Raw genomic sequence first — 23,077 nt, 5'->3', positions numbered from 1 at the left:
TCAATCTGGAGGAGGGCACAAGCATTCAATAATTTACGGTATGGAATCATCTCTATACTCCATACATGCACACACACATATACATATACATGTACATACATATGCATATATACATACATACTTACGTACATACATACATACATACATACATACATACATACATACATACATACATACGTACGTACGTACGTATACATGAAGGTATATTTTGTATGAAAATATATTTATTATAAAGATACATATTTGTGTGTGTGTGTGTGTGTGTGTGTGTGTGTGTGTGTGTGTGTGTGTGTGTGTGTGCATACGAAATATACTTTCACATGTATGTATTTTATGCAATATGTACAATGTTGTATACATTCTGGCATTCATAGTTCATCGTTAATTGTACATTCTCTGGAAAATGTAATTAAATAATATTAATTTACATTTCGACCTTTGTAAATCTGCTTACAAAGGTGTATCAATTATTATATTGACAATAACGGCAAAAGAATGAAAGTAATATATTGTAAGTACAATAAATAGGCAAAGTTATAATATATAAAAGTATATATATATATATATTGTAAACGATGAGAAATTCTCAAAAATTTTAACATTACATAAATTTATAATAACTTGAAATATTAATAGTTATAAGAATATTAATAATTATATTTATTTGTTTATTTAAATATAATTGAATATATAGTTAGTTAAATTTCTATATTTATTTTATAATATTTTTAGGAAAGATTATATTATTAGAAAAGAGAAGAAATATTTATAATAAATATTGCTTAATACTATTAATTGGATACTTTATGAGAATTTCACATCGAAAACATTAATTGATAAGAGTGTTACATATTAAACTTTTGATGGCTTGATATAAAAAATATCAAGTATTTAGAATAGCAAACTCTATTTCTCATTGTTAACTTTAATTTGTGTAATTTATAACTTGTAGCTATTTAATGTGCTCCAAGTGATAATCTAAAAAGACTGTTTTGTGTTATGCGTAATGTTTCATCGTTCAAAAAAATATACTTCTTTTGAAAAATGATTGCATTGTAATACAATTATTACAATTAGACAAAACAAAGTGCGTTACCTAGTTTTGTATAATTTATCCGTTCAATCGTCAATACATTTTATGCGCTAATAAATACCGCAATGATATTATCTACGGTTTTACCTTTATAAACCAGTTAATTATTATTGTTAATTATGATGCAAAGTTATGTTCTTGTATTGTTTACTGATTGTTGTTCTTCAGTATATCTCGCTGGTTGAGAAATGCTGTGTTGGAATTTAGCAGACAATAATACGATGTTAGTTGTATATATGTGAATGTACAATATGCGTATGTGTATACGTATATATATATATATACACACACATATAGATATACGTACACACCTATACATATAGAGATTCATTAATAATGTTATAATTAGAATTACGTGGGAATTAAAAGAATCTGCTCTTCCGTGCTGTGCAAACACGAATTTGGTGTTAGTAAATAACACGTACACGATCATAATTCATGTATCGTGTTCAGAATTTTCCGATATAGTTTCTTATAAGCATCAATTGAAATTTACAAAAATTTGATCAGCTCTCTCTTTTTCTAATTCTATAATAATTTTAGAAAAACGACTAACAGAATTGATTAACTATCACGTAATTTTAATTACTATTTATGCAAATGACACACAACAAAGATAAATATTTAAAAAGATAAAGCTATACGAAACATCGCAACTTTTTTTACATTAAAAAAATAATTTATTAGTTTTATTTGAAAAGAAATTAATTTTGTCATTGACTAATATTTATCGTTAAATTTGTTATTGTAATCTTGTTCTTTTCGCGGAAATAACTATATTTTTTGGAAATATGTTCTTCAAACAATCTTCAAAGCAGGATGATGCATCTGAAGAATGATGGAAATATATTTTAAAATATAAAATATATTTTAATTGGTTGTGTTAGCATGCCTTTACTTTATATCATATGCGTAGTTATTTTTTCGATATTATTGTTACACACGCAATCTGTTTGTTACTGATTATTGTGACACTAATTATCATGTAAAATATGTATGTAATATTTCAGTGTATGTAATTAAAAAACGAGAGCTACTCTAGCGGCTATTGACAATAAATCGTAAGCCGATCTTTTAACAACTGGTTTCTTCTAGATCATTCAATAAATTCACGCTAGAAACAAAAATAATAAATGCAACGATTATTGTAAAACTCGCAATTTATTTCATTTTTCTCGATCCATTACATCTTTCTAGGAGAGTAACCGGTATTCAACAATTGTGTATAATTGTATACAATTGTATTTATTAAAAAAAAAACGAAGAATACAGAATGAGGACGTTACGGGCAAAAACTGACATTGTTGAAATAAATCTCATAGATAATTATTTATACTTACTTAACCTTGAAATAACTATTAGACGTGGCACGGGCATGTCCTCGTTCGCATTTGCTGCTATCATAAAAATTGCTTGTCACCTGTTGCGCTACCATATTTACATATCATAGATACGTATGTATATAAGAACGCACTTATAATACCGGTATCATCGATTTCTTTAAAAAAACGTCGCTTAATCAGGTATACAATTTTCTTTGTTTTTCGTTATATTTTCTCTGAGGCGTTACTAATATATCGTCGACAAAAACAAAGTTCTTAGGATCTAAAAAAAAAAAACAAATTTATCTCAATTTTTAAAAAGCCCGGCGATAATTCACGCTCGGTAATCGTTAAATTTGTTTCTAATTGTAAGTGATTTCTCGAATTGCATAAAGCATTGTTTAGGTAATGTGTCATTTAGTTACGCAGAAAGCATTTCCGTGAAACACATGCATGAGAATTAACTCTCTAATTGTGTGAATGGGATTGTGCGTCTCGTGGGATTAATTTATTACGTGCACGGAAAGATACTCTCCTGATTTCCTAATATGTTCGTAACATATGAAAATTATGTGAACATAAACGACATTTCTAATAAGATTGTATTTCTGTAGCTTTTAAAGATATAATAAAATTTTTATGTTTTTTGTAAAAAAAAAGAAAAACTTAAAAATATTTTAAAAATAATAATTTGTTGGAGGTAAAAAGAGCAATTTTTCAAGATAGTTTTAAATAAAAATACATGAAAGGAAATGATTAATGATTATAAAAAGGAAAACTTCACGTAAATAAATGAAAAGATGAAACACCTCAATTATTATATATATGTATAACAAGCACTCTTGGTGAATACTGTTTAAGTAAAAACTATGTTTTATTGAATATTTATTATAAAAGATATAATAAGTAAGATAGAAAGTAAATATGTGAGAAAGAGTATGCACGTGCATACCGCATTAAAACCGATCGGTCGCGTGCACGAAGCGTACTCGAGCATAGCATTGCGTGTCACATAACGCGTGGCGCGGCGGGAGAGAAAGAGAAGCGACCACGAAGAAGCGTAAGCGTAAGCGTAAGCGCCGGCCGCCGCCGTAGGTCTATACTCTTCGTTACTTTCTAAATTCCCCCTCGCAGGCGGTATATATCCCCCGATGACTTTGCGTTTTGCAATCGTACGCACTGCGACGGGAATCACATCCGAGCGAGTTTTTCGCGCACCGCGTAAGCCTGGATGTTATATCACAAACCACGGGATCACCGCGGGAGATGGCGGTCAGTGTCGTGCGATACCTCGCGCTCCTTGTGTTCTACGCCTTGCTACAGTACCGTAAGTACTGAGATTCGACGACGGCTGCATCTCGGCTGTCGATTTTTTCCTTCGACTCTTTTCTCCTAAGAACATTTCGGAACATTCGATTTGATTCGATCGCGCGAGTGCGTGTTATCGTTTGCCGGCGCCTATATACAATCGTTATGTCGACCGATCGCCGTTCAAACGGCAGATAAAATCTTTTTAAATAAAAGCTCCTTTTTGTTACTTCGCTTTCGTTACTTCTTCGTGCCTGTATATTTCTACGAAATCAACGCACGTGGTAAGTCAAAGAAATATAAAAACACTTTTTAACTTTAGTAAGATATTGTCAATCATATTTTAAGTAAAAGATAAAATATTTTTCGTTCTTAATTATTGCAAAAAAAATATTTTCTTTTAAATGAGAATTTAACAGTTCGAATGTAGGTTCAACATGCGTGTCTCAATTTAATTTTTTCTTTATACGAACTTTGTGCTCTTCTTTTTTCTCTTCTAAATGATTATTTTTTAATCCCTCTTTCATATATTTATATATTTTTTTATTATTACGATTTTAATTTATTAATTTTTCAACAATAATTTTACACATACATATACACACGTCTAGAAGATGTAATGTTGCTTGACACACACACACACACACACACACACACACACACACACACTTTCTCTGGTAAAAGATGTCTTTTGCTCTCATAAGCAAGAAAAAAGAAAAACGAAAATAATATCGGAGAGTTCCGCTTTTATAATCTAACTTTCTTTGAGAACAAAACTATAATATCCGGTAATTTTTACTTTCATTAAACTATTTTACTGACTGATGTGATTACAGTTTACAAATCAAAATGACCTTTCCATTGAATTATCTTACAGCAAGATGCGTTATCACGTACATCAATCATACATTGTTCCGTAATAATTGCATGCGATACGAATCTCTCAGAGGTGTATAATTTTTATCTCATAAATAATTACGTTGGGGCACTGACATTGGCGTTACTCGAGCTGGCAAAAACAAAGGTTGCTAACCAAGGATGAAGAAAAGCGCGAGCGATGCGACCTTGCATCCGCAACATTATAATTTCTTTATAGTTACCGGCGATAAACTAACAAGAAACATCGACCTTCACCCAATTTTTCATAACGGTCCAGTAACTTATCGTGCACGAGACATAATCGTCGACACGGCTGATCGACTAACTGACTGAGTTAACATAAACGTGATACGCTCGTTCATTCAGAAAGTGGAAGTAAAGCAAACAAATCTTTATTATATTTTCAGACTATGCATCGGCTCAAAACAAAACTCTCAGAGATCTTTTTAACAGCACATCTTGTGCCAAACCGCCTTACACTTGTCCGCATCCGCAGATAGAGTTTTATCTGTACACCAGGTATGTCTCATATTGATTTCTTTAAATTTTCAAACGTCCCGACTAATCTGATCGCAATTCTCATTATTTTAATAATAACGCGTTTAATGTCCCTAATTATTTTACCATCAATTAATGTTCGTGTCTCCGGGTTATTCCGAAAAGCGGATTGTTAAAGGGAAGCAATCAACGTTGCAACTTTCAATTTCAAGATCATGATCATTTTATCTTATACTGAAAGTAACCTCCTTTCGAGACTCACCTTTCTCCGGCATCTATAGTATCGTCGAATACTCTCACTGTCGTCTATATTTACGTAGCGGACGTGAGACGTGTCGACGATAAGTCGCTCTGCAAATATGTAACAAGTGTATCTCTTGTTTATCGTAATTTTCAGAGAAACACAAAAAGATCCTATACTATTAGATATCCGTGACTTTAATTCTCTTTGGAATTCCAAGTTCAATAAAACGCATCCAACGAAGATCGTCATTCATGGCTTTGGCGGTGGACGAAACTTAGCACCTAGTACAGATTTACGAGATGGTAAGATTAACGATCTCCGACATTTTTTAATTTTATATTATGATACATCTGAAATTCTCATGTGTATATGTATAACAAAAGTTTTATTTATTAAAAAGATAATTTAATTTAGATTTTACTTTTATGCAAATCTAAAAAAAGAGTATCCAAATAGATTGTTCACAAAAAAACAAAATGGCAAATAGATAAGTCTACGTATTAATGCATAAGAGTCAAGATTGGGAGTCCCACAAGATATAAAATTAGAGAGAATAGCTATTCAGCCAAAATAGCCAATAGTACCACGTTCAATTTCAGCGTATTTCACGCGAGGCGATTACAATATTATAATCGTGGATTACGGTTCGTTGGTACGCGAGCCGTGTCTCTCGCAGATCTCATGGGGCCCGGATTTCTGCTCCCAATGCATCGCTCAGCTGGTCAAGTACTTGAGAGATCATCCACGAGGCACGAAGGTAGAGAACATACACGTGCTCGGATACAGCGTGGGTGCGCATATCGGTGGACTCATTGCAAATTACTTGCCCAATGACAAACTCGGGAGAATTACGGGTAATTGCTCGTATACAACCGATCGCCGTCTCGCAATTTAACCATTAAGACGTAACACCAGTCTTTTATCATTATAACATCTACATCAACATCATATGATCACGTTGTGATAATTTATCTTATTAAGGTTTACTCCCAAATTTTTTATTTTTAATTTCGACAACCTTTACAATAAAATGCAAAAAGGATGATTAAAGCAAAATCCGAGAGAAATGCTTTTCTCAAATCATAAGAAATTATTTATCTTGTAGCAAGATAAGAAATATACTTTTCAGGATGTTACATCTCAATGGTTAGTAAGTCATCATAGAACCGGGCGTTAATCGAATAATTTTTGCATTTTGTCCGCACACGACACAGGCCTCGATCCGACGATATTTTTCTACATGAATGGCAACCGCTCGATGGATTTAGACGAAACGGATGCCCATTTTGTGGACGTGATTCATACAGGCGCCGGCATTTTGGGGCAATGGGGGCCAAATGGCCACGCGGATTTCTACGTAAACGGTGGCTCGAGTCAGCCCGGGTGCGCCACTTCTTCTATACTCCGTAAGTAAAATCCGAATGAAAATCCATTCGTAGGGATGAAATGCAATGGTAAAGTGTAATATGGTGAAAATTGCGGCTAAAGATATTTTACTTTCAACTCAGTCCTTATTAGAAAAGAATACGCGATTCACATCCATGTAAAAGCGTCGATAGATGGTTTTTTCTTCTGGCGGCAAACTGAAAATTTTCCCCGCAGAAACGCTTTCGTGCGATCACACAAAAGTGACACCGTACTACATAGAATCAATCACAACGAAGAAGGGATTTTGGGCGGCTCCTTGCGCAAATCTATTCTCATACCTGATCGGATGGTGCAACCCCAAGAGAAACGAGTACATTCTGATGGGAGAAGATACGCCTCATACGTAAGTGATTTCTATCTGTTACGATATGTCATTCGGAAATAAAAAGAAAAAGAAAGACTTTGACGCTATGTGTAACCATAATTTACTGTCGTCAAAAAAAATAAAAAAAATAAATAAAAAATTGATGCGTATGTGCAAAAAATTAACAGAGCACGCGGCATCTTTTATCTGTCAACAAACGCACACAAACCGTACGCCCGAGGACTGCCCGTAAAAAGCCAGCGTCGGACAAATCGGAAGCAATCGTCCTCCCGCCAGTATTGAGCCTATTGAAACAACTAATCAACATAATTATAGAATAGCGTGTACATGAATCAGTCATTTTAAGCATTACGTTACTAAAAGACTTTTGTTTTTATATCGTTATCGTTTATACGACTTTGTATATTTTAATCGTTAGATCTCGTTTTTCTCTATTTCCCTTCCCTTTCTTCTGCTTCTTTTTCAATAAAATATTTCGCCAGATTGCGCGATGATTGTTGCGAAGAGCAGATATTATATATACCTCGTTGTACCGTTCATTGACATCAATTAACTGGTATAGCTGAAGTCTCGCGTGCTCAATACATAACACTTTCACTCCCGCTCTTACTGCAACTTTTTATACATAATATTTCTTTTTATTAAAAACCGCTTGTTTACAAAACCGCTCGTTCTCTCGATATATACTCAAACAAATCATCTTATCATTTTTAATCACTCAATCATTCTGATTCAATTCAATGCGTCACGTCATTGAACATCGTAAAACGAGGTTGAGTTGCATCAAATAGGATAGCTTTGCGCAACAAATTTCTTTCGAAAGAGACACGAATTTTTCTGTGTTATTAAAATTTATAGCGCTATTTCATAATAGTACAATGTTAGATTTTGCAAAATACGTGTGATTAATTTACTTGTTGCACAGTTTTAAAATCCCCTTTTACTCTTTCGATATAAAGTTACTTTAATAATGCAAGCTAATCGTTTTACGATAATTGTATAATATATCGTTATTAATATGTAATTAATTGCTGTAATCTAATGTAATTAATTTGAATCTGTTGTTTAGGTTAAGACAGAAAATTAATTTTTCTCTTGTGAAGATATCTTTACAATACAAATATTGCTAAATCATATTTGAGTTTTATTTAACCCGACGATCTCTATTCGCCGCCCAGTTTCAAATTTCTTCATATAGGTACATTTGCAATGACATCAACGCCATTTATGTTAACAACAATATTTATTACATAATAATTATTACGATATAGTAATAACTTCTATGGATTTACAATATACTGCCGCGCTAAACCTTAATAATAAATATAATATGCAATAGAATGATTACAAGTTACATCTTCGTTTCAAGTCGAAGGCTCCTCCGCAGCCTGGATTTTTCTTATCTCTTTATACCTAAAGATGAAACCTTCGTGAGTTATTATGTATATCCTCTAGAGATATGATCTTTCCACGATCACGATGCTCGCAACGTCAATCTCCACACGCAAATACACGCCATACGTACATAGGCAAAGATGCATCCGAATTTTTTTTAATATCATCGACCCCGATCTTGAGATTCGACGAGCGGTGTCCGTCGAGCATCGTCTCGAAGATTTCACGTTCAGCGATTTCACGTAAGCTAGAAATAAAGTACGTATCATATCGTGAAAAACGCGATAATTCAAACTGTAAATGTTGATAATATTAATCTCCCTCGAAATTCAATCTCAGTGCAAAATTTTTTCTCACAAATGACAACAATAATCACTACAATTTAATGAATAACACGATTAGTTGGTTGATAACGAACTGAAAAGAAAATTATCGACCGTGCCTAGTAGTTGAAAATAGACGGCAAATTTTTATTTAAAAAAAAAAAGGATTTTATGAAAAAGATTTAAACATTATTATTATTATTGATAATTAAGATTTAGCAAATACATTCGATTAGTCTTTTTTTGCATATTAAACTGACATTTTAATTTAACGCAATAAAAATACATTGCTGACGTCGTCCTTGACATTTTTTAACTAACAACAAGAGAAAGTAGTTTTCGGTGAGTTTTTTTTTGGTGAGGTTCGTGATTACATCACAAGACATACCAGATTATTGTTGAATCATCGTTTGACTGTTTTCGTGTGAGATCAAATATAGAGATAAAAACACATTGTTTTCGATTAATTCGCCAATCACATCTCGAGGATGTTATATTCAGACTAAACTATAGTTTTACAAATGCTCTTTTCACGTGTTCCGCTTTTATTTACATCCTTTTATTTTCGTGCATGCTACGTGCTGTTGCCGGACAATCGGCATATATGTGCATGAACGGATTTAACGCTAACGTATATTGATTATTTAAACAGAGATCCGTCTTTTTTTCATCCTTTTGCTGATGATACACTCGAAACATTCGCAGGATCGCAGTTATTTCCACAGAGCAGAAATCTTACACACACACACACACACACACACACACACACACACACACACACACACACACCTACACACACACCGCGCGCGCACACAACTTCTCGCGTTTCATGATGATCTTCCCATTGAAATCAATTCGAATGACCAGTGACAAAAGTATTGTTATTTCTGAATTATTAATTTCAAAAGACTGATATATTTTTTTTTTTCTTTAAAGAATACTTGTAGGATCTTCATCGATTATATGTATATTGGTTGCGATATATTTTTTCTACTATTCTGGTCGTGCATATTCTTTCTTTTTTCTTCTACGAACCCGCTGGAATGGATCGATCATGATTATCTGACGAATCGCGTGTTTTGCTTAACATGATCCTGAAATCAGTATGTACGATCTATGACTATCACACTACACAGTGCATGTTGTTTACCTCGTATTATTTCTTCGCGTTATACTTTTCACCATTGTACTTAAATAAGTTATTCGTATATGGTAAATGATAATGACGATATCAATGACGATGTCAATTAATAAGTGACATTATCATGTAGGACGTACGTGGTTCCTTACATCAAATCTATTTCTTTCGGCTGCATCTTTTGTGCTCTCTCTCTCTCTCTCTCTCTCTCTCTCTCTCTCTCTCTTTCTCTTTCTCCCAACAACACATACTTATTTTTCTTTATATGTAAAAGCACAGCCGAAAAGAAAATAGATCTTTCTAGCTAAATTTTCAACTCATGAGTAATGGCGTCAATCGGTTCACTGTTCCATTGGCGCCGTCAATGACGGAAATCGTGTCGTAAGCGATGAAATTACTTTGAAAATGACGGAAGAGCATTAAACTGTTACATAATTGCCCGATAATAGTAATAAACACTCGGTGCTTCTAATGCATATAAAATTGCAAAAGAACCAACATTAAAGCGATCTGAAAGTTTCGATACAATGGTAAAAAAGTGTACAATGCAATTTCTTATGTTTCACATTATGGAAACAGATAAATATTTTTTTGAAAAATGAATAAACTAAAACGAATTGAAATTAAATTGGATAGAAGTATTTAGTTTCTTTTTTATTTTAATAAAACTCAATATCTGCAAATTTAATATATTGCAATAATTAGCAAGATAAATTGTTATTGCAGTTATCTTTCGTTTGACGTCATCTTCATGGTTTTTCAACAATATACTAATCCATGAATTTTTCATTAAGATGTTTCAAGTATAATGCTGCTGCATAATAACGCTGCATAATAACAACTGCCTTTCGCACATACTATATACCGATACATTATCGTTACGATAATTGGTCCTGAATAAACGATAGAACCAAATCGAGTAACATGATATTAGTGTACCACATATCTGAGGGATTTATGATCGCGTGGATCGCGATCTCGTAGTCGTATGGTGCAAAAATCGACGACGAGACGCAATTCACGATAAGCTGAAAAACTATGGAGTGTGGGAACTTGTTCCAAGGCCTGCGACATACTTGAAGGGATGTCATTACACACCGTTATTCTAATACTCTAACTGCTTGAGAATTAAGATTTACACTTTTCTAAATCTGCGCGCTGATAAATTCTATGTGTTGTCGTTTTCTGATAATCGGTCTCCTTCGATTGATTTGTTTCAGAGAAGATGTTTAATCGGCGATTTTTTTCTACTTCATAATTTGCAAAGTAGAATTTTATTTGTTTGATGAGTGACGATATCATCGAGCGTCTCATTCCGCATATAAAATTTTGCAACTTTTTTCTCGATCTTCTACTCTAAACTGACGTCAGCCTAACGACAAGAGGAAGATCTACATAAAATTATTACAAATATATATATATATATATATATATATATATATATATACAATTAATTGCAAAATTTACAAAATCTGTATTTGTTATATTAGTTAACCATTTATTTCATTAAATAATTAAAAAAAAGAAAAAGATTATTAAATTTATTAAAGTTTGAGACATAGATAACATTAAAAAATTTTAAACTACTCAAAAAAATATAGTAATATAAGATAAAAGTATATCTTAAAATTGGCATCTTCAACTCTTAACGTTACACTTCTATCATTTTCTGAAAGTGGATAACGACGACGGTATATTTGAATATTCGTAATATAGTTTTCATTAATAAGAAAAATATACATCGGATATACGACGAATTAACTTCAAAACATCAGAAGACAAAGGAGAAAGATCAAGAATTTCTTCAGCAGCATGTCCCCCCATCCATTTTTCGCAAAACAGAATTTCATTCATATCAATAAATTACTTTAATCCATTTTTAACGATAATAGATGTATAACGCGTAATTATAATCTTATATACACCGAGTAAATGCTACAATACAAAGCTAAAATCAATAGATGTCGCCAAATAGTTCATTCTTGATGTCCACGGTTATCATTAACATTATTATGGTTATTATTATTTATTGTTAATTATTATTATATATTCTTAAGAGAGGCGAAGTGTGTGTGTGTGTGTGTGTGTGTGTGTGTGTGTGTGTGTGTGTGTGTGTGTGTGTGTGTGTGTGTGTGTGTGTGTGTGTGTAAAGCATCCAGTCTTATACCTAGAATGAGCATATCCTTTTACGTGGTTATGTATATTTCTTTCTTGACAAAATTAATATTTATTCTAAAGATATTCTTTTTTTATTAAAAAAAAAATACAGTAAAATTTGTATCTCTAAATACATCTTTTAAGCCTTTAAAAAATGTAAATAAAGCATATTAATTTATACAAGATATTAAAATTTTATACAAATTTAAGAAAAGGACATGTTCTTAAAATTTGGGATTTCTAATCATCCTAAGTATATCATCAACTGGACGCCACTGCACGTTCTTATTATACCATCATTAAAACTCGATATCGTATATATAACTTCTCTCTTAGTTTATTAAAATTAAAATTGCATTAGCAACATATCATCAAAACAAGCAATGATCAATTAACAAACTCATAATTTTATTTTTGATAAATTTTGTGATTAACGTATTTACAAAAACTATGTATTTCGATAAACAGATCTTAAATCATATACAATTTTTCTTTCAAAATTAAATAATTTCAACTTATCCAAAAAATGTGTATATAAAGTAGATTTTTTGATAAGTGATTTAAAAATTTATTTTGAAATTAAGTAAATTATTTTTATCAACGAAGATTTGCGTATAAAAAATTAAAATATTAAAAACTAATATTTTGTATGCTGTATCAAAGCAATGCTTACTATTTATATATTTCTTTTCTATTTTTTCCATATTTTATATTAATCATATCTTTTTACATAAACATATTCTTTGGAAGCATCCAATAATATTGGCATAAATTTTGTTTGTTATTTTAATTCTGCGATACTGTTAACTAACGGATCATTAACACAAAAGGAATAGGCCTGTTTGTGATTTATGGTTAACACGATAGCAATATAATTCACAGCAGCTATAATTCCCGATATCATGTATATTACGTATATGTTGTGTGTATACGTATAATGGGTGACAGTGAGTAGAAAATTGCATTGTTACACGTAAAAAGCTAATGCTCGCTTACGTCGAGCGCGATATGCGACTTCTTCTTCGAAAATTGATGGTTTTGTTTGAGTATGGTTCATTGATCAAAGCGTTTCGCGTTTGTCTATATAATCTAAACTAGAAAGACTCATAAATATGACAATCAACATGTCTGCGATAAAAACTGTCAACAAATTATCTTATATCTACATTTAACATTTAACAATAATAAGTCCATCAAAGTCACATGCGTATATTTAAAAAAATGCTTTATGTAACAAAATATAATCATAACACCCGCAAATAAAATAATAACAAATAATACAATTTTTTATACGCAATTTAATGTAACGTGATAATGAAAAGAATATAACAATAGAATATAGATTTTATATATAGCTTTATATAATAAATTCACAGACTCTCTATTCATGTATGTTACTGTACGTACTTACTACATGTAAAATATCGTCAAATTACAAATTCGTGTCTTTTTATTTAATTGTAGGAAGTCATTTTCGCGAGTAACTGGATCTAAGTGCTCCGAATCAGTGTCTAATATACTTAAATCGAGCGATAATTCGCCTCGCGTGGTCAGGTTATATTTGTTTCATCTTAATACATCGTGAATTTTCCGTACAAATGGTGCATAATCTGTGCTTAACTATAGTACACGAAAATACATCGCAGATTGAAGCATTATTTCTCGCGTGTTGCACAACGCGTTGCATACATTGCGCGCCGTTGCACTCGATCGAATATTAATACGGAAAAACGTTCACTGTTTCTAACACTACGTTTATGCACATATTCATCAACCCGCGCTTTAATCTTTCAAGTGCATGGGAGAGTTCAGTGCGCGATGCAATTTCGATTTTTTAGAGACCAAAATTCAAAATAAACATATAAATAACAAGAAAAAGTGATATGAACGACGGTCCACATCAATGTCTCACTAAAGGACTCGGTAAAAGGAAAAACGGCGTGAGAGGCAAAAATATATACGTAAATTAAACATATCAAGCATATATAAAATTATTTTTCTACAAAAGTGTAAAAGATGCTTTTATGAAAAAAATATTGTAATTTTATATTGAGCTTTTTCAATTTTATAAATAGCTTTTTCAGTATTATAAATACCATTTTGCAATTTTGTAGTTTTGTTATTATTTTTCCTTTTTATTGAGTTCTTTAATTTACAGATTACAATTCCATATGTAAGATCTTTTACAAAGAGTAACTCAAACATCCGCCTGTTTGGGCGTCCTTGACATCGAATTTAAATTTAAAGTTAACTGTTAGTTTATGATAAGACATTGAATCTCTAGAAGTTTCATGTTGATCCGACTTTTCATCTCTAAAATATAAGAAATTAAACTGCTAATTTGTATTTACTGTAAATAGACTATTTTTTATTTTAATATTCGAGAAACGTTCAACTTTATCGCTGCATCAGTGTAAGTTATCTTTTGCTATAGAATTTTTCAATGTTGAATTGGAATGTGATAATAGAATCACTTCATTACTTTTGGATTTTAAAATATCATCGAGTCTTCTTGGCTTTCAACCGAATGAATTAAGAAAAAAAGAAAGTCATCCCTACTTTTAGCATTACTTAGGAACAACGAGGTGGACGTAGTCATATCTGAGTCAGGTTGAAAAAATAACTTGAAATTAAAAATTAAAAGCAGTTTAAAATTTGTCGAATATTGAAATAAATAACAGTTTATCCACAGTCAGCACGAATTAATTAAACTCTCATATCTCAACGATTAGAAGTCGGATCAATCTGAAACTTTCAGGGAGTTCATGTCTTGTCACGAACTAACTTTTATCATCAAATTGAAGTCTAATTTCGGGGGCGCCCAAATAGGCGGATTTCGGGCTGATTCTTGAGTCACTCTTTGGGGTATATTATTATTCATAACTGTAATGTTCGCACCATCATCGCTATATGTTTCTTCCCTTGGAAGAAGATTATGCCGCTATTTTTACGGACGATACAACTGATATATATATATATATGTGTGTGTGTGTGTGTGTGTATGTATGTGTGTGTATACATATACATATACATACATACATATATATATATATATTCGTAACATGAATAATGTATTTAAAAAGTATATTACGAAAATTTGTGAACGAATCAAATGAACGAATCAAGATGGAAGCCTATCTAAGAGATAATGATATAGATATTTTTTTGAAGCATTTTTTTTAATCTTTAACATTTTCCTTGCTCTATTTCAAAAAGGATGCGTTAATTGAAATCATTTAACACCTACAGAGAGAAGTATTTTAGATATATGTATATATACAAGACACTACATTCTCCTTGTGAGAACATATTATTTTAATGTTAAATCTCTCCTTCATGGTATTGGTATTTTTATCGTTTATCATAGATTATTAATATCTATTAAATATGGATTTGTTTAATCTTTTCCTATAGATTTTTTCTTTCTCCTCTTTTCTTTCTTTCTATCACTTCTTCGTTTCTCTTTTCTCGATCAATTATCCTGTAAAGAAAGAAAGGACTGCTTTCAAAGAATCTTTATCATAAAACTTGACTTAATGTCAAGTAGACAAGACAAGGTAAAAAGCAAATTGTTTTGCGTTGATTATGCACGAGACAAAATATCCCGGAATCTCAATGATTTCATATCATAAATTTAAATTCAGAATCTATTTGTTTCTTAAAATTTTATAGAAAAATCATCTTCTTGGATTTATTAAAAAATTATTGTTAAAAGTAGAATTTTCCGAAACATTTTTTTTATAATAAATTTCATTAACATAACTTCATTATATGTGTACCTACCGTATATATCTTAATTGGAAAATCAATGTTCTTAATCCTTCTTATCTCCATCTTCAGGATCTTTCAATGTGTGCCACTGCGCGATCGGGCGCCTGGGAGACGCCAACATATCGGACCAGTGTCTTAATTCCGTTCCACTCGCATTGTATCCCAAGACTACCTTCCCGATCGGTTCTGATGTGCCAATACGATCGTAATCCACTACGGTAACCACGAGTTGTACTTTCTGAAAGACATAAAATATTGCAATTATTAAAATATTACATACTATTATTATCTTCATCCTAATATATTTTTTAATTAAAGAATCAGAATATGTACACAATATGCATAATAAATCAAAGTAAATAGAAAAATATTGGTTTAGAAAAATTCAAAAATTTTTAAAGAAAAATTCGAAACTATAAATAAAAACAATTTATGACCATAAAATATAAAAACGTCCACAGTTTATATTTAAAAGAATAACTTACAATTTACAATAGTAATAATCATTACATGTGTCATTACATAATATCAACAACTTTAGATCAGAACTCGACTCATCAAATATTAATTTAAAAGTACTTTAAAGAAATTCTAAATTAATTTTTTAATTATACTAAATAAATATATAAAACTTTCCATATATTACTTCAATATTGTACTACAGAATTTTGAACATTGTTCTTAATTGTTAAATTTTAATATTTACACTCAATTCCTTCAGTTTTTAACAATTATCTAATGGTTAAAATTTTGCTAATAAAATATATGTAGCTAATATATGTTTAAAACGTATTTTTTCACGTACCTGTATCTGTTCAAAAGGTACCTCGAAAGTGAATGATTCGTTGTAATATGGATTAAGAGTGCATTTCTTGATCGACGTTTTCTTCTTCTTCAACCTCTTTCCATTCTGCATCAACGCAATTTTAACATAAGGATCTGAGAGGCCACCAACATCCATTTTCTTTAGATTCTTAGCTTCCAAAATAACCACAGTAAGCTTTCCAGCCGTCGGTACGTATCTCAATGAGAAGCATATGTCACCCAGTTTATTATCCTGCAAGTAATAAAAATTTCTATTTGATGTGTTCTTAATGTGTAATACATCGAATTTTTTAATGCCAATTATTGTTATAAAATTAGAAATCTTTTAATTAATTAATAAAGAAGAATACAAATTTATTAATTTTAATTTATATGTATTTTATTTTTATATGTGTATTTTATTTTTATATGTCGCATTATATACTACATTATTATTCATTCTTCAATTGACTCTCTTACCTGTCCACCTTCACCTTCTACACTTTGCAGTTCTCTCCATTCTTCAATCGTTTGCGCTAGATCTATTTGACAGAGCGGTACTTTTACTTCACCGATTTGATCGTGTTTCGAAAATCTGTCAAAATCGAAGATAGCGAAAACTAGAGTTTTATTCATAGCATCGGCATAAGGAACACCCTATACACACAAAATAATGTATATTTATTCATAAAAATATTAAAATAAATTATTATGATGATTTTCGCATATAGATGTAGATTAGAGATATTTAGAGCAAGAAATTATAAATGTAAATAATACAAAAATTTTGAAATTATATACGTATAAATATATGTAAAATTTACATTATACACACACACACACACACAAATATATATAAAATTAAAATTCTGAAAATCTTAAGTTGCTATTAGAAACACATTAAAATTTTTAACTGACCTTAAATGTAAAAGTTTCATTAAAGACTGGATTCAATGTCTTTCTATGAACTTTTGTCTCAAACTTTTTCTTTTTATCTGGTAATAAATATACTTTTACATATGGATCTGATGTGCCACCCATGTCTAATGCAGGCAATTCTTCCGCTTGTATTACCGTCACAGATAGACTGTTTGAATTAAAATCGTATTCGAGCTAAAATCAAACATCAATTTATTTCAACAAATTTTAACTTTAGAAGACTCACTTATCTAATTTTATAATTAGTGTGTATTGATGAAAGAAATAATTTGTACCTTATATTGTAGTTTTCCAAGCTTCACTTCGCTTTGTTTACTCTCAGCTTCATCTGGTTCTTCGGCATTATCTGTCAATTCTTCCATATCCGGCTGGACCTTTACATATCGAAGTGGATTCCACGAGTGTAAAATACATTTCTAATGTCTACATAAAGTCACGGCACACTGAATACGTACCTTGTCTTTGTACGTACTTCCCAAAAGCTGCACGGATTTTAAGTCCACCGCGCCCTTTAATCCCTTCTTGCCATCTTTTGAACGTCGTTTGCGGCAGCATCTTCGTATACAGCAAAAGCAGATTCCGAGAACAATTATGCCTACTCCTATACAAGAAAGAAACATAAAAATACACGCATTAAAAACAAATTTTGATGTGAATTTTTATATACGTAATTGTATGTAATTGAAAGAAATACATTTTAGCGATCATAGAAAAATGCATAAATGTCTGCATATAAATAACATAATGCATTAAATATATAAGAAAAAATAAATAAATATTTTTAATAAACATCTGACAATATCCATCTTTCTTTTATAGCACATTACATTAGAAATAAATTATTTCACGTATTTTACGCGTTTGTTACATAACGTTATACATTTAACAAAATAATTTTCTTCCATCTACATAATAAAAATTTGTAATTATTGATTAACTAATTCTAGAAATCGCTTCTTGAAAGATGCTTTATTACCTATTAAAATAGCAACAAGACCCCATGATGGTATTCCTGTTTCTTCTACGAAAGTATTCGTTATCGTTTTAAGTTCGTCGATGGCCTTCTGTGTAGGTTTAGTTGTAATTATAACATCATTTTCTTGAGAGCTTGCTGAAAACAACAACGAGCTTATTAAACTAATGCTTCGCGAAAAGAATCGTTATACGGAGACAATACATGTATCTGCATTTGATGGCACAAATACTAATCTAACATTCTAACAATTAAATTTAAATTTTGCAATCTGGGACAATACAAATTGACGCTAAAAGTTTTATAAACTATTATTTTTAAAAGAAAAAACGGGAGAACAAAAAAGATTATGGTATAATAAATACTGACTGTCATAACCATCAGGAAAAGATATATCGGACACGTTTGCATCAACGTTCGATGGTTTTTCTTCTTCCGGTTTAGGGGGATTTGTTTCTCCTTTGAGTGGTGGCATTTTCTGCATCAAAAAAAATATTATTATAAATTCACATACTCCATAAGACAATTTGTGATATATTACTTGTCATTTACTTGATAAATTTGACAATTCTTTCTTTAATAACAGTTTCTACCTCTTAATCAATTAATAATATTGAAGCAATTGCGACAATTCAATCTCATTTTCCCGTAACACATTGAGTTAAGCAGCGATATGAGGATCTAACGTAGCACCAACGATGCATGAATATGACGCGCACAACCAACAGAGCGGACGCTGCTCGAGATTTCGTAATCTAATATAAGAGTGTTTCCGCGCATGGTAGTTTCAGCTGCATGCGTATCTGAAAAACTTTGCTTTAAACGCGCGATCAACGTTATTAAGAAAAACATAGCAATATGATTTTTATGCGCGACGCGCGTCACAAACACGTACATACATCATTTATCGCATAGAAAGTAAAAAATAGCATTGCCGTGTAAACAGCAACCATTCATAAAGGGTAAATCGCAGCCCTTTATAATAGCATCTCGACACGTCGAGGTTTTTTCAAAGAGAAAATTATTTCAAGAGAATGAGACGTTACGTAGTTCTTTTTACTCAGAGAGTATCTTCAAATTGATTTTCATTATCGGAACTTTCTCTCGAATTATTGCGCGTAATTCATATAGACCCATGACAATGACCGGATAAATCTGTTGCTTAAGCCCATCGATTTTTCTCATCGATAGAAAACAATGTCTCTGCGAAAAGATTCCCGAGAGAAGGCTGAAAGAGGACAAACGTGGTATAAAACGAGGAGCGTTGCATTACCGCGCGCATGGCGATGTATTATCGAACAGCGCGTAGGAGTTAGTCCGCGCGGCAATCCATAACTGAACGACGGATGATAGAAATAAAGAAGTTGACATGGGAAGTTACCATGAGAGAATTGTGAGATTTCGTATAAAGAGCTACAAGTTAAAAAATTAAAATCAAGAATCAGGTAAAACTCGAATCAAATCGTGTTGAATTAAATTAAAGTACAAAATACCTCGTAAAATATTTACTTTTCCATAACCTTATTTTTTCACACGCGGAATCACAGAACAAATTAATTTATACAAAAAAATTATTTCAATGTAATGTATATTACAAATATATTATGCATGTTTTATTAAATATTACTACGCGTCTTCCCCCCTCTACCTTAAATTTTTTGTGTATCATCTTTTCTCTGGTAACATATAAAATATAGATATGTGATTTATGAATCGTTTTATATAATTTTTTAAAAAGATGTCTCGTAATCGTTCTTTAATATCTCGAAAAAGTTCATTTACATTTAATAAATTATTACACGGAATTTTAATTTACATATAAAAATTTGTACTACTGTTTTTTACTAAACGAAAAAATACCTTATTTCGGTTATTTTTTGTAACGACACAGAGAGAAAGATTTCTTTAAATTTAATAAAATTTATTAAAAACAAAGAAATATATGCTTTGGAATAGTCGAAACAAAACGGTTTATTAAATTTAAAGAAGTCTTTCTCTGTCGGTATTAAATATTATTTCAAGCATAAAAGATTAATTCATTATTATATAATGTGTTCAAAATCTGTGAAAAAGTTAAAACACTTTTGCTACTTATTTTACAGTTAAAATAATTAAAATGATTTATTACATTTGCCAAATATTACATTTGCCACTTCCGTGAAAATTTATTATTATCAATAGCGTATTCTTCGCTTTACATTTGGAAACTATTTTTTATTCCTTTCTTTTTAGCACAAAGGCTTTTTGAAAAGTGAACTCAAACAGAATTCTTCAATTTAACCCATTCTTTGATCAAAATGTGACAAAAATAATCAAAAATTCTTTCACATCTTTATAAATCAACCTATCATGAGGTATGCGATTAAAACTATCCATTCAGATTTTATGTGATTAGGTCGTACATTAATTGGAAAACGTCCATAAGCAACTTTGTAGATGCGCGCGTGTACATAATCGAACACATTTAAAGAGCAAATCAATACAATCTGATGCTGATAAATAGACAGATGGCTGAGTGATATGGTTCGCAACCATCGTTCATATACCTAAAATTAATTCCGACATAGTAACATATGTGGAAAATTATCATGATATATACAGATGCATTAATGTAATATATAAAGAAAAAAATATACACGTTTGTGTATATTTGTATGTGTGAGAGAGGGAGGGGTATGTGTATGTATATCCTGTTCTATATAATGTATTTCTAGAATAATATATTTCTTTAAAATTATAATAAAACAAAATTAGATATCAATTATAGAACTAAAAATAAATGTACCTAAAAATAAATGTAGTTTTGTCCATGTTGCGACGGGACATAGCAATTTTTCTTGTATGTATAAGAGTTTAGAAAGTTTGTATTGATTTATTTAGTGTCACGCACATGTCTTCTCGAAATAACCAATTCGATTGAAAGTAAATTCTTATATGATACACTTTCTATTTTCACAATGTCAACAGATGTTTTCCACAAGTTACTAAAATGACACTTGTCACATTTGACTCGGCAGACGTTTTAAACATTGGAAAAGTATAAATATTTAATAAAACGAAGTACTATCTTGCAAACAGCCACGAGTATAGAAATCCAATTTACAGTCATGATGTCAATATTCTAAAGTATCACTTAAACTCTTTTAATTTATGATAGAAATTTATTTAAAGAGGAGAGTGGATAAATTTCTTCAATTAAATATTTCATGAAAAATGTACTTAGTTGAGAATGCTTAGATGTTCCCTTCACAACATTTAAAAATTATAGAAAATTAAATAATAATAAATTATTTATTTTTATAACAAAGAATTGTTGCCATATTTTCTAATATATTTCTATAAAATTTGTATAGCTAATTTTATAAATAATAAGTAAACAATGATAAATGTCTTGCATATTATTTCTTTCTAATTCATGATATATTTTGTTAATTTTTGATAATTTATGATATATTTAATTTATAAAATATTTAAAAAAAGATAATATTATTAATACTTGAAATAAGAATCAAGCATACAAGGTATAGTAAAAAATATAATTAGTCTATTAGTTTAGAAATTATTAACAAAGTAAAAGTGGAAAACAAATATTGACTTTTTTTTATTTAAAAGCAAATCGATATAAAATTTTAGAAATCAAAGATATATAATAAAATATTTAAGAATAGTTAAAAATCATACGTAGGATATTTTCTCTCTTCCAAATAATGATTATTTGATTATAGATTACATTTTTCTCAAAGACGAAAGTTTAGCACGAGCATTCTTCGAGAATTCAACGCTTCATTTATATTTTATATAAATAAACATCATTTGATGACTGCGAAATTGTTATAAGCAAAAATGCTAAAAATAAAAGAAAAAAAAACGTAGATATGCGATTGTTCTATAATATATGCGTATACAATATAAATACATACTGATTTTTTTTAACTGTTAGTAGTATCATTCATTTGTAATTCAGTATTGTTACTAAAATAGTTTCCAATTATAGCAGAAATCAACGCGGATTTAAAAAAAAATACTTTGTTCAAATTTTCTAAATTCCTAGCATTCTGTATTTTTGCAACTCAAATAATTCTTGTACAAATGTTAAGAGAAATATAATATATAAATAAAAAATTTTGAGTGTCCCACTATAAAAATAAATTCTTCTATTTCTTATAATATTTACAAAAACCTCTATACATATATGTTTTTTCTTCAAATTTTAAAAGAATTAAGAAGTTTTATAATTCGCTGTAATTTATTGGATTTATCAATATTGTAATTTGTTTAATCCTTCAATTGTTGTTTATGGAATCACATATCCAGCAATTAATAGGAAAAATCCGGAATTTAAAAGGACGACGACAAAAAAAAAGAAGAGAACTTGCAAATATAGTTATTAATACTTCTGAAAAACGCAGAAGATGACTATTCTTTATCTCGGCGAAAATATTTTTCCTTCCCTGGAATTTACTCTTTAAAATCTGTGTAA

The 23,077-nt window shown here is 30.5% G+C and overlaps 2 protein-coding genes across 4 annotated transcripts in view; one reads left to right on the top strand and one right to left on the bottom strand.

The window, feature by feature from the left end:
• The first annotated feature begins 671 nt into the window (after positions 1-671).
• Positions 672-9,528, top strand: LOC105830988 (phospholipase A1 member A). The gene is made up of 7 exons (XM_012670776.3): positions 672-3,742; positions 5,010-5,121; positions 5,498-5,646; positions 5,944-6,198; positions 6,559-6,750; positions 6,947-7,115; positions 7,265-9,528. Exons 1-7 carry the CDS (start codon positions 3,682-3,684, stop codon positions 7,377-7,379), a joined length of 1,053 nt encoding a protein of 350 aa, XP_012526230.1. The 5' UTR covers positions 672-3,681; the 3' UTR covers positions 7,380-9,528.
• Positions 9,529-12,793: 3,265 nt separating this feature from the next.
• LOC105836330 (synaptotagmin 1) overlaps positions 12,794-23,077 on the bottom strand; it is a 10,800-nt gene continuing 516 nt past the window's right edge. Inside the window, exons 1-10 of one of the 3 annotated variants that reach the window (XM_028191013.2) lie at positions 19,191-19,380; positions 18,967-19,075; positions 18,601-18,735; positions 18,080-18,225; positions 17,900-17,998; positions 17,604-17,798; positions 17,166-17,342; positions 16,687-16,938; positions 15,894-16,119; positions 12,794-15,591 (exon numbers count right to left, since the gene is read on the bottom strand). In XM_028191013.2, the coding sequence (XP_028046814.1) occupies positions 15,925-16,119; positions 16,687-16,938; positions 17,166-17,342; positions 17,604-17,798; positions 17,900-17,998; positions 18,080-18,225; positions 18,601-18,735; positions 18,967-19,072 (1,305 nt within the window). In that variant the 5' untranslated portion in view covers positions 19,073-19,075; positions 19,191-19,380 and the 3' untranslated portion in view covers positions 12,794-15,591; positions 15,894-15,924. Of the gene's footprint in view, positions 15,592-15,893; positions 16,120-16,686; positions 16,939-17,165; positions 17,343-17,603; positions 17,799-17,899; positions 17,999-18,079; positions 18,226-18,600; positions 18,736-18,966; positions 19,076-19,190; positions 19,381-23,077 lie in introns of those variants that run through there. The other 2 variants (XM_012680278.3, XM_012680276.3) reach the window with 2 other exon arrangements.

Source organism: Monomorium pharaonis, chromosome 7, assembly GCF_013373865.1.
Source record: "Monomorium pharaonis isolate MP-MQ-018 chromosome 7, ASM1337386v2, whole genome shotgun sequence".
In the NCBI taxonomy this organism is placed as follows: Eukaryota; Metazoa; Arthropoda; class Insecta; order Hymenoptera; family Formicidae; genus Monomorium; species Monomorium pharaonis.
Note: the sequence above shows the minus strand (reverse complement) of the source record. Positions and strands in the feature narration are given on the sequence as shown.

Excerpts from the sequence above, each read along its gene's own strand:
- LOC105830988 (XM_012670776.3), top strand. The coding sequence starts at position 3,682 with ATGGCGGTCAGTGTCGTGCGATACCTCGCGCTCCTTGTGTTCTACGCC. Across the intron at positions 5,122-5,497 it reads GAGTTTTATCTGTACACCAG|AGAAACACAAAAAGATCCTA; the intron begins GTATGTCTCATA and ends CGTAATTTTCAG. Across the intron at positions 7,116-7,264 it reads GGAGAAGATACGCCTCATAC|AGCACGCGGCATCTTTTATC; the intron begins GTAAGTGATTTC and ends AAAAATTAACAG.